The sequence below is a fragment of the Artemia franciscana genome, chromosome 15 (assembly GCF_032884065.1).
Source record: "Artemia franciscana chromosome 15, ASM3288406v1, whole genome shotgun sequence".
NCBI lineage: Eukaryota > Metazoa > Arthropoda > Branchiopoda > Anostraca > Artemiidae > Artemia > Artemia franciscana.
The window spans coordinates 26020578-26035923 of NC_088877.1; the positions used below are offsets into that span (position 1 = coordinate 26020578).

A 15346-nucleotide genomic window follows, 5' to 3' on the forward strand; every position below is an offset into this window, starting at 1 on the left:
ATTCCAGTTTTAACTAAAAGCAATGCGTTCACCTGTTCTACTAAAATGCATCAGTGAAGAATAGGCCAATCGAATAATCTGAGACCCTTTCCCTTGTGACTTTGTTGGTTATCCTCCCCCCCCCTCCTGGAATCTCATCTTTTGGATCATTCAACCATCTGAGCGAATTTACTATCCCAAAATTTGGTCCACTGACATGGAGGGTTATGGGGTGTCCGGGGGAAAATAGAACACGGGAGAGTATTGGGTTTTCTTCCAATGCATTTGCTTCTCAAAAGTGTCTAGAAATTTCAATGTCTTATCATACGTTCCCCTCCCAAAATTCTATGACCATTCCTTCTAAGCAAAGTAACGAAAATAAATAAATAAATAATAATACATAGTAGAAGGCTCATTTACTTAGTCAAAGTTGCTGTGTTAAATCTGAAAAGATAAAATTAGTTTAATAATTGTTCACAGAATTAGTTCTATAATTTTTATGCATAAGTTTTAACCTCTCCCGAATTTATACAAACATACCTTCAATGCAAAGGAGCCAGAGAAAAAAAAACGAACAAAATAAAATATCCCATCAACTCAGAAAGGACACAATTAGTCTTAAAATTGTTTACAGAAGTTTTTACAATATGGAGCACTTCTAACTGGAAGTATGTTCTACAAAATCCCAACATTAAAGTCAATTTATCAACATCTATTATACCTTTTATAAGTGACAGCTCCATTGGACTTTGAGCAACAAAGTTATATTTGACTTTAGCCCTGGTCTCCGTCGGTCTCTTATTAGCGGTGGCTCGAATACTATCATAAGGGATGATCTAGAAAAAAAAAAGTAATTAAGAACAATACTGCAGTATGCCCAAGCCGAACTATAGTGACATAGAGAAAAAAAGTAATTTTTATGGTTAACTAAACATAGTCAAGAATGGTTTAGAAGAAAGCCACTTTGTTGGCTTTAAGAAACTTACTGTGGTGATGAGCTGATATACTATGATTGTATTAAAGGCTGCAACCTAGTAAAGACTAAACCACAGCTCATAGTAGCTGGAACCTAAAAGCGTGCTTTGAAAGATTCTTACATATAAATTCAAGCGTCTGATTATGGACTAGGCTAGCAGAGGGTGGCAATATGAGGTTATAATAGTGAGCACCATAGGTTTGAGCCCAATATAGGGGAGGGACGAAGGTGTATGCAAGGCGAGGGAGGACAGCTACACGCACATGTGTATAACCTTTGTTTATTCATTTTTACTATGTAGATTTATTTGCAATTTACCTTGAAGTGTTAGTTACAATTTAGTACAGTCTCAGAGTTTTGCTTCTGACATAGTATTATGATAAACATTCTCAATTTTTCCAATTATCAAAACCTTCCAATTAATGTACAAATATTATATGGACCACGGAATCAAGTCCAACTTGTTCAGCATCTTATACATTACCAAAACAGTTCCAATAAATAAAAGCTTTCAAGAAAGGTACAAGTTAAATCAATATGTATCTTGGCCATTTAACGAATAGTCGTCCTCAGCAAAATAGAAGAAGTACTAAACAAGAATAACAACAATAGCCTGCTATCGAAAACTTTTCGTCAAAAATCGAATTAAAACTAAAAAGGAAAACAAAATTAAAAGAGGCTCAGCATGATTACAGAATCAGTATTTCTAAATTGAATAGATTAAAAGTTGCTCTTCTCCAAGTCTAACCTTGATTCTATAAATATACGCAGACAGAGATCATCCACAGTTGACCCAGCTCCAAATAGGTACCTCGACAAATCTGTGGGGGAAAAAGGAGAGTGTGGAATGATTTGCCCCCAACAACGCATTGCACTACCAGCCGAAGAGAGTGAATAAGAATATCGATACCTGTGCAACGCAGACTATTGGTCAGCATGCTGCAAAATTTTTCTTTTAGTTTGTTTGACGTAGGCATTCAGGAGGACTTGAAAAAATAAGCAAAAGGCAAGACTTTCAGGTTTTTTCTTGTATTTCAATTATTGAAACGTGAATACGTTAAAAACCAACACCCACCATTCATTACTTCAGCTGTCTCTGATATACCTCTTTTATCAAGGAAAACGATACAGATTACAGATCACATAAAACAGGACACAATATATTTTCTTTTTTACTTACAGCCCATTCATAATGAGCTTTTAGTAATACTGAGAATTAGCTAGCACTAATTTGAACCAATCAGATTTTTTCATAAAATTTGTAAGCCAATCAGATAATTCAACGAAAAATCTTGCTCCTATTGTGAATGGGCACTAGCCTAATTGCATTTCAACGCTTTGTTGGCGTTAAATAATAGCGACACAGTACTGAGTGAACGAATGAGTTTTAATCCAATAATTAATCCCCTAAATAACACCACTAAATCGGCAAGCAAAACAATGTCAAAACGACTATTGCCCCAAGATGCTAGCCCATTTTTGGGCTTCGCACCTAATTATGACTGTGACAAAATCAAAGGTCGTTTATAGTAGTAAAACGCACCAAAATGAACTCAGTTCACTGACATTCTCAAGGATTTATTAATTACGAAATGAATTTTCTGGATTATTAATACTCATCTTAAAATACTGCTTATATGCAGGGCGTAGCCCTCAACCTATAAAAGGAAATAACACTTGTAGTAGTCAAATTGAACTTACCTCAACATAATTTACAGGAAATATTCCAATAGCTGCGTTGTGATCTCCTTCGTACCAGTTTTTGTCTATCTGTCTTCTAATAATGACTATATCACCTTTCTGGAGGGCAAGCTCTCTAGAAAAAAAACGCATTAAATTATTCTTAAAGTTATCTTAAAGTCTCTTGAACCTGTTAAACTTATCTTAAAGTCTATTTACAGCCCTTATCAAAGGAATAAAAGGACGAAAGAAAAGAAATACAAAATTTATCTTTCATTACGAGACGCACTGACAACTCTCGAAGAAAGATATTTCATTCACCAAATACTTCATAAAGCTTTTATTCGAAATAGAACTGGTAATTATTTCTATAAAAAAATGTGTTAAAATACATCACAAGCCAGCTCATAGAAAATATCTCTCATTTTTCTTTCTTATTCTCTCAAGGGCTAGACAAAACCATTTATTTTTGGAGGGGCAAGGGTTCGTTACAATGTTGAATTAAACAGAGATATACTTCAAATAGCAATGAACAGCTTAAGAATTTGATTCCAGTTCTAGTTCAGATGATGTCTCTCATGTTTCATTTCTTACAAGCAATCAGCACATCTTTGGAACGGTGAAAAAAAAATGCAAAAAAAAAAATGTGGATAATATCGGACCCAGACATTTGGGGCGAGTTAAAAAAAAGAAATATTCAAATAAGATGGCCAAATGTCTGGCATTTCCATTTAACTTAACTCAACTCTCTCCCCTCCCCTTTTGTCTCTCTCTCTCATTCACTCCTCAGCTGTTACAGGTTTCTTTGCTACAAAATAAATATAAAAACGTATATCAATAAAATAATTAAATAAATTAGACTTCAATTGGATAACATAAAAAATTAGCTTACCTAGGACTTTGTGGGAAAAAATTGTATAATGCTCTGGCAACAACTTTTGGCTCTGGGGTTCTATCCCTTGACTTCCCTCTGGGCGAATCTTCCATGAAATTATCATAGCGGTTAAGAGGTACGGGAGACTTTTGGCTAGGTCTGAAAAATAAAAGAATGCAATATTCTTTTCATTATTTATCCTGGACATTTAAATATTTATCCAACCAAATTTTCATTCAAATAAATAAAAACAAGTTGAAGAACAAAAAAAAGAAAAGTTTTATTTCCATAATTGGAAAAAAAAAATCAAGATTTCATAACGGAACTTAATTGAGATGGCATATCACTAAGATCAAGTTAATTATCAATTCGATTTAGAAAAACTTACCAGATCCCAAGTCATTTTGAGAGACTCACCTCACTCTTTGATAAGAGAAAAAAACTATTTGTAGCAAAATCTCTTACTTTTAGACTATATCAGTTCATACTGTTATATAGATATAAATCAAGTTATATTCGTATGGTTTTAGGTGCATGCTGGGCATTGGGGGGGACAGCTGAAAGCAAAATTTTAAAGAGACACCAGTACCCTTATCTTAGAATATATATTCAATCCAACATTTTAGTTCTCAAGCAGAAAAGCTTAAATTAAGTTTACAAATATTTCTACAATTAAAACACGATGCTAGTATGTCAATTAAAAAAAAAAGAAATAGACTTAAGAGACATTTCACCAAAAATATTCAAAACGAGAGTAAACAGGACTATTGAACCTAAAACTAGCGGAAATATAGCCGTAATATAATATATATCAAAGCGAACAAAAATTATTACGAATGAATAAATAAAACTTGAAAGGAACAGAAATTAAATGAATAATCAGGTCGAGCTTAAAACGAATAGAAATTACCCCCAATAAGAGTAACGCTGCTACTCCCTCAAACCCCTAAGGGACAGAGTGTCATTTGCGCTGTATTGAAACCAAAAAGTATTTTGCAATTTTTCTTTATCATTATAACATAGAAACATTAAGCTTCCATAAACTTGTTTATTTAAATTCTTCAAAATTAAAAGGCTCTTACCTTTAGACAATTTGAAGGGGCAATAGTTGCGTTCTTAATGATGGTAGTTTCTGTCGATTTGAAGAGCATGAACTGACTATCTGTTTTCTGTTTAATTTCTCTTTGTTTTAGGTTAAGATTATTTATTCATAGTAATTTCTGCTCATTTGAGGTTTTAACTGTCGCTCTTTTCTTTTCTCAGAATTTTTTGGGGGAAACCATTTTTTTTTTAATTAACCCATAAAAATGTAGTCTTTACAGAACAGCTCTAATCCTGCTCCTAGAAGGACTAAAATTACAAACTAAATTACAAGGAAATCAAGAAATCTCACTTGTTAAAGTAACATTTGCGACGTATACAAATAAGCCACATAGTATTAATATCATATGAATAAAATAATCACTAAATATACCACAAGAATCACTAATTAACTCACATAGGGAATGGTTGAACGAACAAGGAAGTACAATATCCTTCATGTCCTAATTCTCCACCCCCCCCCCCACATCCCCCAAGAGCAATAAATGTAAGGTTTTGAGAATTAAGCATTTTTTGTCTGTCACAAAGTGTCGCTTGTTTCTCTGACCGAGAGAAATTGCACAAAAATATTCCCTAGTGGCCTCACCCCTCACAATAGTCATCCCATATTCACAGCTCCGCCCCTAGATTAAAAAAAAACACATTAACAAATTTTTCGTATCTTCATTTTAAGAAAATCGAAAAAAACTGGTCCTAGATTTTGAAAATAACTTTTTTGTATCTTCCGTAAAAAAAAGAAAAAAGTATATGCATCCACGCCCTGACAACATTTCCATGAATTGGTGGACTGCTTGGTACACTGCTTGGTGCAAAATAATAATAATAATAATATAAAAAAAAAAAATCAGAACTGAAATCTAATTTATTGGATTTCCAAGGCACCAAAATTAGAAAGCTGCTATCCTGACTTTACATGCCTTTGGGTTCCGGAATTAGCAAAGTACTACTCCGGATTTAGATTCAAAAGAGCACCAGCCCAGGTATCGAAGACCCAATTTTAGCGGTAGCCATCTAATGCAGGGCTTCTTAAGCTATGGGTCGCGACCCCATTTGGGGTCGTGTAGCAAAATTATGGGATCACGAGTGATAAAAAAACAATCTAAAAAAATGTTTTTTAACTTGTAAAATTATTGTTATAAAGAAAAATAACAATCATCGTAGATAAATATATCATAAAATCTTCTGGTTCGGAAAGACTGTTTATACCAGCATTTCTATTCCGATCACTATAATATCTTGTATAAATTTACTATGAATCAGAAGATGTTATAGAAATTTATAAAAAATGTAGATTTATTTTTGTCAATCTCTTAAAACCGAAATAATCCTGATAAATATTATCAACAAAATTTCTAAGTGTTATTTCGAAGAAACTATATAAACATTTCGTGTTATTTTCATTCAGCCATTATATGATTGTGAACGAAGTGCATTTTATTCCGAATTAGTTAGTTTAACCCTTTCGCGACCGACGGGACCTTACAGTCCCGGCATGTAAAAATCCTTTGGGCGCTTCTTAATTGATTGATGGCACCAGAATTGAACGATGTGCTTCAGGATGCTGTTAAGGTCATAAATTTTATTAAGAACCATGCTCTTAACAGTCGCTTATTTTCAAATATATGTAAGGATGCGGAATCCAACTACACAACTTTGTTATTACATGCAGAAGTAAGATGGCTGTCAAGACACCAAAATTTAAAAAGATTATTGTTATTAAAGGACAACATCGATATATTTTTAACTGAACGAAAATGTGAATTTGCTGCTTTTTTTCAAAATGACTTGTGGCTATCCAAGCTGTGTTATTTGTCAGATATTTTTGCGAAGTTAACCGATCTTAACTTGTCTCTTCAAGGAAAAAATTGCGATATATTTACTTCAAACGATAAAATTAAAAGTTTTTTTTAAGAAGATCAGCATTTGGAAAAGTAGGATCGAAAAAAATTCGTTTGAAATGTTTTCTAGTGTCAACAATTTTGTATTTGGGAAAATTCATCATAAAACTTTTATTGCAAAAACTATTGTAGATCACTTAAAAGCGCTAGATATACAGTTCCGAGCTCAGCTTTAACACACATTAAGTTCCAATATCGTGCAGTGATAAAAAATGTTGAAAAGGTCTTACGTTCAGCAGTTTCAAACATTACACCAAGATTTGATTTTTTTATGCAGTAAAAAACAGGCACATCGATCTCATTAAATTTTTAACGTAAACTTTAATTTAATATTTACCACGCAACTACTTGGATATATTCAAGAGATTTAAGACGATCAGAAACCACTTTTGTTTTTGAAACTATAATAAAAACATTTCTATAACATTTTGTGAAAATTTCAATTTCAGATTTTTATACGTTTCAAAACGAATTCTAAATTTATATATTTTCATATGCATATGTATATTGTTACATAATAAATATATCATCAAAAATATTAATTTATTTTCCTTTTATATTTGTTGGGGTCGTTAAGAAACTCGTAATCATAAATGGGGTCGGGAATTACACAAGTTTAAGAAGCTCTGATCTAATGGGTTCCATCTGACACTCGAATAGCCAGCCAGATATTAGCGTTTAGAGAGATTTTACACATGTAAAATCCAGTTCTTGGTTCTTGGTTCGCTTCAGTTCGAAAGTACCTCCCAGAAAAAAAACAAAGATGCTGTCTGAAGATACACTCCTTTAATTTTTGTCCATTACCTCTAAAAAGCCAGCCTTGTTTAAACCAATGTAGGTTAGTCCAACTAGACCTGAGAATAGACCTAGGTTTACACTCGTGAAATTTATGAGTCTCGCATTCTTGAAAGCTATAAGCTACACTGACACTAGAGGTCAAACAATAGTTTTTCTTTTTTTTCTGATTTTGAATAATAGACATAATAAAGAATCCTCATTCAAAAATAATAGTTTGCAAAGCAGAAATGATTATATACAAAACATTCTGTTCAATTGTTGACAAAAAATTGATAACTGCTGTTAAATAAGATGATTACAAGATTGACATATTTCGGTTATCAGAGTTTTATTTGTTTAAACTCAAATTTCATTTGTTGAAACATAAAAAATTATGATCAATTGTTGAAAAAAAAACTGACAAGTGTTGTTAAATAAGATGAATACAAGATTGACACATTTCGGTTCTAAGAGTTTTATTTGTTGAAACTCAAATTTCATTTGTTGAAACATAAGAAATTATGTTCAATTGTTGAAAAAAAATGACAAGTGTTGTTAAATAAGATGATTACAAGAATGTCACATTTCGGTTCTCAGAGTTTCATTTGTTTTTAAAGGAGAAAATGTTAACAATTACTCACAGGAGATTATCACCGTGTCGCCTCATTTCAATATCCTCCAATTCTTTCAAGTGTTTTTTTCGTTTGCTCTCTTCATAGACTCTCCTCATATGCTCTGCCTGTCTTTCTCTAAGCACCGCCTCCACTGCAGGGTCATCAGCATTGTCCCCGGGTAGATCACCGTATGGTCCTCCTTCTGTTGGGGTTCGTAGATTTCTGACTGCAGTTTTGTAACCAAGTGTAATTTCACGCTCATCAAAGTGGTAGTTACCTCCTGCTGAATGATCTTATATTAAATTCTTACTGTAGGATGAAAAACAAGTAAAAATAGCATAAAAAGTTTCAAATTAAAAGTGTTATTAAAACTCATAAACCATATCAAGAGAATGAGGGATGGAGCCAAGATTTTTTGCGAGGTACAATATATTAAAAAAAAAGATAACACTTAGATAAGTTGTCTTGGAAACAATGCGATAATTTACAAAAAAAGGAAGACAAGATTGGGCAGAGCAAATGAAGTGATATTAAAAATTTGTCTACAGATATCGGAGTTCCTCAATCTGAAAAAAAGTCCAACGTTGAAAAATTAGCTACTTTATGTCCAGTCAGATAAAATATCATTTTGAAAAACCACAAGAGTAAAACATAAACCAGAAAATACCATAGACCTAAGGTTTCTTTTTCTTTTAGCGTTTCGGCTTAAGTCAGACAAACACTAAAGTACCCTACGGTTTGGAATAGTGTGAAACAACAACTAGAAAAAATCAACTCTTACATATCAACAGATTGAAATATCAAAAAACAAGCTTTCGCATACTGTTCAATGAGCTCCGAGTATCTCAGGTGACGATCTCCTGATACTCTGTCTTCTCCCATCCGCTCCGGATAGGGCTGATGATTGAGTGCAAATCACCCGAGACTACATGTGTTTTCCCCTGGACACTTCTAGGTGCCCATTAGAGGCTTGACAGACTTTTGGATTGTCTTGACGTAGACACCACTTTAGACCTTGCCCAAACAATAACCACTATTGAGACTCAAACCAGCGATGCTTCGTTTGTGACTTTGGGGTGGTAACCACTTTAGTCAAGACTCATAGTAACTAAATATATCAAGAACTAGAAAATATCAAAATTCTTCCCTTATGGGCAAGAATTACTTATGTCAAAATTGATTGTCCAACAAACTGGGCATTTTCTTTTCATATCTTTACGGCTTTGTTTTCTTTAGTGAAATGTTGGCTAAAAAATGTTGGCTAAAAATATTATAAGATTTTCTGCTTTATATACTATTTTGACCTTGCCAGGGAGTATCAAGTTTTCATTGTAGAGCGTAAATCAATGGTCTCTACTTGAAAAACGTTTTCGAGCACAGACTGTAAGTTTCAAGACTTCCAACCGTCGGCATTATGCTAAGAAATTTGTTGAATTTCAAGATAACGCATAAAAACTAATGCTGAGCAAAAACGACGATACGAGTAAGAATTGTCTTAATTAATTAAAAGTTTCCCCTGTTTTTAAATATTTCTGTATAAGTTGCGCGATTTTGAGTAAAAAATAATGCGATTAGAAATCTAGAAAATTCTTACACCGATTTAGAACAAGTCCTGAATAATATTCCTCAAAAATATATCTTTCTTGAGATACTCAGATTATAAGGGTATACTCGTACAACATATCTCAAAGAATTAAAGTAATACCTGTGCCATACAGTGACAAGAAAACATTAGTAAATTATAAAGTTTTCAGTAATAAGGATCGGAAAAAGAGCCCTACCAACTTTTGTTATTTTAAATTGGGATTCAGTTTTAACTTTAATGGTAGGCTAATAAACAAGAGCTAAGAGCTCATATGGCACTTGTGACGAGGCGAGAAGAGCTAAGAGCCAAGAGATCATATGGTATGACCTCTAACAAAATTCTATGAATCAATAGATTGATTTAAAAAGGAAAATAAGAGGCTTAATGCCGGTCAAGGTTTAAAATAAGAGCTCTGAGTCACAAAGTCCTTCTAAATATTAAATTCATTAAGATCCGATCACCCACTTGTAAGTTATAAATCCCTAATTTTTTATAATTTTCCCTCTCCCTTTTGCCCCCCAGATGGTCGAATCTGGGAAAACGACTTTATCAAGTCAAATTGTGCAGCTCCCTGACACGCCTACCAATTTTCATCGCCCTAGCACGTCCAGAAGCACCGAACTCGCCAAATCACTGAACCCCTCCCCCCAGCTCCCCCAAAGAGAGTGAATCCAGTACGATTCTGTCAATCACGTATCAAGGACATTTGTTTATTCTTTCCACAAAGCTTCATCCCGATTCCTCCACTCCAAGTGTTTTTCCAAGATTTCCCCCTCCAACTCCCCCCAATGTCAAATGATCTTGTCGGGATTTGAAATAAGAGCTCTGAGACATGAATTTTTTCAAAAAATCAAATTTCATTACGATCCGATCATCTATTCGTAAGATAAAAATACCCCAATTTTCATGTTTTCCAAGAATTCCGGTTTCCCCCTCCAACTCCCCCGAATGTCACAGGATCTGGTCGGAATTTGAAATTACAACTTTAAAGCACAAGATACTTCTAAATATCAAATTTCATTAAGATCTGGTCACCCTTTCGTAAGTTACAAATACCTCAATTTTCAAAATTACCCCCCCCCCCAATTCCACCAAAGAGAGTAGACCCGATCCAGTTATGTCAGTCACGTATCTTAGACAGGTTTCTATTCTTCCCATCCAGTTTCATCCTGATCTCACCGCTTTAAGTATTTTCTAAGATTTCCGGTCCCCCCAACTGCCCCCCCCTAATTAAGCTTGATCCAGTTGAGATTTAAAATAAGATATCTGAGTTACGAGGTCCTTCTAAATATGAAGTGTCATGAAGATCCGATCACTCCTTCGTAAATTAAAAATACGTCATTTTTTCTTATTTTTCAGAATTACCCCCCCCCCAATTGAGCGGATCCGTTCCAATTATGTAAATCACGGATGCAAGACTTCTGCTTATTTTTCCAACCAAGTTTCATCCCAATCCTTTCAATCTAAGCGTTTTCCATCATTTTAGGTTTCCCCACCCCAAACTTCCCCCAATGTCACCAGATCCGGTCAGGATTTAAAATAAGAGCTTTGAGACACGATATCCTTCTAAATATCAAATTTCATGGAGATCCAATAACCCGTTCGTAAGTTAAAAATACCTTATTTTTTCTAATTTTTCAGAATTAACCCCCCCCCCCCAACTACCCCAAAGAGAGCGGATCCGTTCTGGTTATGTCAATCATCTATCTAGGATTCGTGTTTTTTTCCCACCGGGTTTAGAATAAGAGCTCTGAGCCACGATATCCGTCTAAATATCAAATTTCATTGAGATCTGATCACCCGTTCGTAAGTTAAACATACCTCATTTTTTTTAATTTTTCAGAAATACCCCCCCCCCCCCCCAACTACCCCAAAGAGAGCGAATCAATTCCGATTATGTCAATCATGTATCTTGGACTTGCGCTTATTTTTCCCATCAAGTTTCATCCCGATCCCTCCACTCTAAGTGTTTTCCAAGATTTTAGGTTCCCCCCCCCCTGCAACTCCCCTCAATGTCATCAGATCCGGTCGGGATTTAAAATAAGAACTCTGAGACACAATATCATTCCAAACATCAAATTTCATTAAGATCCAATCACCCACTCATAAGTTAAAAATACTTCATTTTTTCCGAATTAACCGGCCCCCCATTTCCCCCCCCCCCTTAGATGGTCAAATCGGGAAAACGACTATTTCTAATTTAATCTGGTCTGGTCCCGGATACGCTTGCCAAATTTCATCGTCCTAGCTTTCCTGGAAGTGCCTAAAGTAGCAAAACCGGGACTTTAGGTTTCCCCCTCCAACTCCCCCCAATTTCATCAGATCCGGTCGGAATTTAAAATAAGAGCTCTGAGACATAATATCATTCCAAGTATCAAATTTCATTAAGATCCACTCACCCGCTCATAAGTTAAAAATACTTCATTTTTTCTATTTTTTGCGAATTAACCGGCCCCCCACTCCCTCCCAGATGGTCAAATCGGGAAAACGACTGTTTCTAATTTAATCTGGTCCGGTTCCTGATACGCTTGCCAAATTTCATCGTCCTAGCTTACCTGGAAGTGCCTAAAGTAGCAAAACTGGGACTGACAGACCGACAGACAGACAGACCGACAGAATTGGCGATTGCTATATAAATAAAAAAAGAACAAACTACTGTAACAAAATCAGGAATATACTATATCTCGAAATCGAAATATGTAAAATATACTTCTGTAACAGCTAGTGATGGAAACAACTCCACCTGACATGGCTTTTCAACAGTTTTTTAAGTAAAGTCCCTATTGTAAAATATCTATTTTTTTTCTAAGGAAAAGAATTAAATTAGACAAATATGCAGTCATTACCACAACTGCTCCCTCCGATCTGGATTGACCAATGTTCATTTCCAAGCTTAAAATCGTAAAACTAACGCTCAGTTTTTCATTTACACGAAAAATTCTAACTTCGAGATGCAACAGTATAGTTTCTTCTTCTCTTGAGAAGCAAAATCAGCGTCTAGCTTAACCTTGCAGGGGCGTAGCTAGGGTAGGGGGCCAGAGAGTACACTTAACACTGTGCACTGCATCTCTTGGGGTATAACGTAAATAATATTTTGCTGTGTATTTATAACGTAAATAATATTTTGCTGTGTATTTAATGAGAGATAAGTCCACTTACTATGTTAGAAGAGGGAGGGAGAGAAAACTGATATTGCTCCTGACGCTGGAAAAATCTAGTTACACCTCTGTGGTCTTGATTCAACTTTTAGAAACATAATTATTTTGGCACTAGGAATTAACATGTATCAAGATCTATCATAATAGTTTGTTTCACCTGTTAAAATATTTTATTTCAATCCTTCCGGCTTATCAAATAATAAAATCTTGGCAATACTAAGACGGGAGGTTCCTGAAGGTGGGAATTTGGTGAAAATTACGTGAAAAAATGCTAAAAGTACGGAATTTTAAGAAGACCTAGCCAACTACTAAAAAGCTTTATATGATTAGGGCAGAGTACATAAAGTAGGTTACTTTTTTGAATGGTGATTGCCAAAGCTTTGTGATTAATTTAATCTTTAACCTATTCAGGGTGAACTTCAGCTGAGAAAAGGGATAAATTTTATAACTAGTGGGATCTGTCCTTAGTTCTAGGACAGAGAAATATACGTAATTCATTGTATTTACAAAAGTCCTACACGTGTAAGACAAAGCAACACGATTTCTCAATTTAGTTCTATCTAAATTACTCTTAAAGTCTAAATAAGCAATCATATTAAAGGGAAAATGACCCCCTCCCCCCATAAAAAAGATTTCTGCAATTTTTCAGTATTTTTGGGAGATTTTAATAGAGACTGTCTGTTTTGGGACGCTTCAAAAGCGAGGAGCAACTCAAGCAAATAGTAACCGAAACCCTCAAAAAACTAGATTTTCTAACAACATATAATTCAAAAAGTCCGCTTTTATGGTCATTTTACTAAATTAAAACTAAAGTTGTCCGAAACAAACTACGAGCTTGAGAAAATTTACCTGATTTTCTAAAAGGGAAGAAACATCTCTAAAAGAGGAAATGATCTTGACTAAAATCACTGCCATATCGAGCATATTAGAATACCCTAATGTAGAAGTTTTAAGTCCCTATCTGTACTAACTCAAAAATTATATTTTTTCTGTGAAGAATAATCACAGGGCCGTACTTATTTGTTCTTTTGTTTGTTCGCTTCTTCCTCAGGAGGGTTCATACCGAGCCAATGGTCCTAGAAAATTAAAAGAAAGTTCGTTTGGACAGAAATTAAAAGCTCTGGCACCCTATCGAAGAAGCAAAGCAGATTATGGCACACCGAAGTCCCTTTTTCTGTCATTTTGTGGCACAAAACAACAGTCTTGCTCGAAAGAAGGATAAAAAGATATCGATCGAAGACCCTTATATAGCCAACCAGTTTAAAATTATCGAAGAGTTACATATTGCGAAATTAATTTGCAACCTCACTTCATTCCCGGGAATATTTTTGACAAAAGCTGTAATAAGGGTGCTTCGGGGGGCTCCCAGTTTATTGTAGAACTTTGATTCTGTGTAAAATAAAAGACTACATTCTTATGCTTACTCCCACAAATGATGGACAAGGGGAATCCTGCGCACTATACCGTGATTTTTGTTCAAAAAATACCAATACAAAGCTTAGCCTGTCTACCAGGGAAAGGAGCATAAAGTAAAAAATACCTTATATAATGTAATACATATACCATGAACAACGCTAGGAATATTAAAGACCAAAGTGTAGCAAAAAAATCACTGAACGACCTTAACGTTTACTGGCACTTTCTCGCTGTTGTTTTCCGTTTCAGTGACGGGGCAATAGAGCGAAAACGAAAGAAAGGAAAAACCTAATCCAAATAGATATCCCACCTTTTAATGGTTGAGAGAATACGAATCTTGGGTTTATTATTCTATGCTCTTTGTTTTTAGAACAAAAACAACTAGCTCAGTTGAAGAAGGAATTGCACATAATTTTTCAAAATAGTTGTTGAGTCAAGTGTATTCTTGCTATGACAGCCGAAATATCTGCAGTGAAATCATTTACATTTAAGTTTCTAGAGTGCTGGAAAAACAATTTTATGCTATTATTTCTCGACCCTCCCACTTTACATAATTTGAAAGCCTCGGGGGGAATAACGGAGTCTATAAAACAACAACATTTCTTTCTCGGGATTCCGAAGAAATTTTTATACAAAGAAAATTGCTAACAAAAGAATAAAGAAGCTATTCCTGTTCAGACGCTTTTGAGTGAAGTATACTATGCTAAAGTCTGAAAATCGTGATTATGCCATTTTAGACCGTGTATTCTCTTACCTAAAACAGTTTCAACGCCGTTTACTTTTAACATTCAAGCGAATGAACGATACAAAGCTTGTAAGCATTTGCCCCCTCCTGACTAGACAAGATGATATTGCCAGAGCTCTAACCTTTTTTGGATTGATTTTCAGATGCTTCCTAGGACCCTATTTATGGCATAAAGCCATTTCAGAGCCAAGATTCAAGCACTGTCTGTAGTAAAGAGCCATAAGCCTTCAATTTGTTTTATTCCAGAACCACTTCATATAGACAAGCTTATCATAGAAACTTCAGATGGGATTCATCCGAATGAAAATGGAAATTTCTAGTGCCCTTTCTAAGAGTCAAAAGTGAAAAGAGAGAGGTAAGACCAGCCCATCTCACTTGCCCTTTTTGACAGACATGTTGTCAAAGGGTGTACCTGCAATATTTCAGGAACGATTAAGGGTAATTCTAATTAGATTGAAACTTTCAGAGAATGTTGAGTAGGAGGTTGGATTAAATCAAAACTGACATTAAAAATTTAAAATGTCATTAAAATCAAGCAGTTGC

General features: G+C 34.7%; 1 protein-coding gene across 14 annotated transcripts in view; it reads right to left on the minus strand.

Annotated features, from left to right (window-relative positions):
- The window catches only part of LOC136036255 (uncharacterized), a 358105-nt gene that overhangs the window by 22780 nt on the left and 319979 nt on the right, over window positions 1–15346 (minus strand). For 13 of the 14 annotated variants that reach the window (XM_065718380.1, XM_065718381.1, XM_065718379.1 and 10 more), the window contains 4 exons: window positions 7927–8182; window positions 3528–3668; window positions 2657–2771; window positions 701–815 (listed from right to left, as the gene is read on the minus strand). In XM_065718380.1, the coding sequence (XP_065574452.1) occupies window positions 701–815; window positions 2657–2771; window positions 3528–3668; window positions 7927–8182 (627 nt within the window). The remainder of the gene's footprint in view (window positions 1–700; window positions 816–2656; window positions 2772–3527; window positions 3669–7926; window positions 8183–15346) is intronic. The other variant, XM_065718377.1, reaches the window with a different exon arrangement.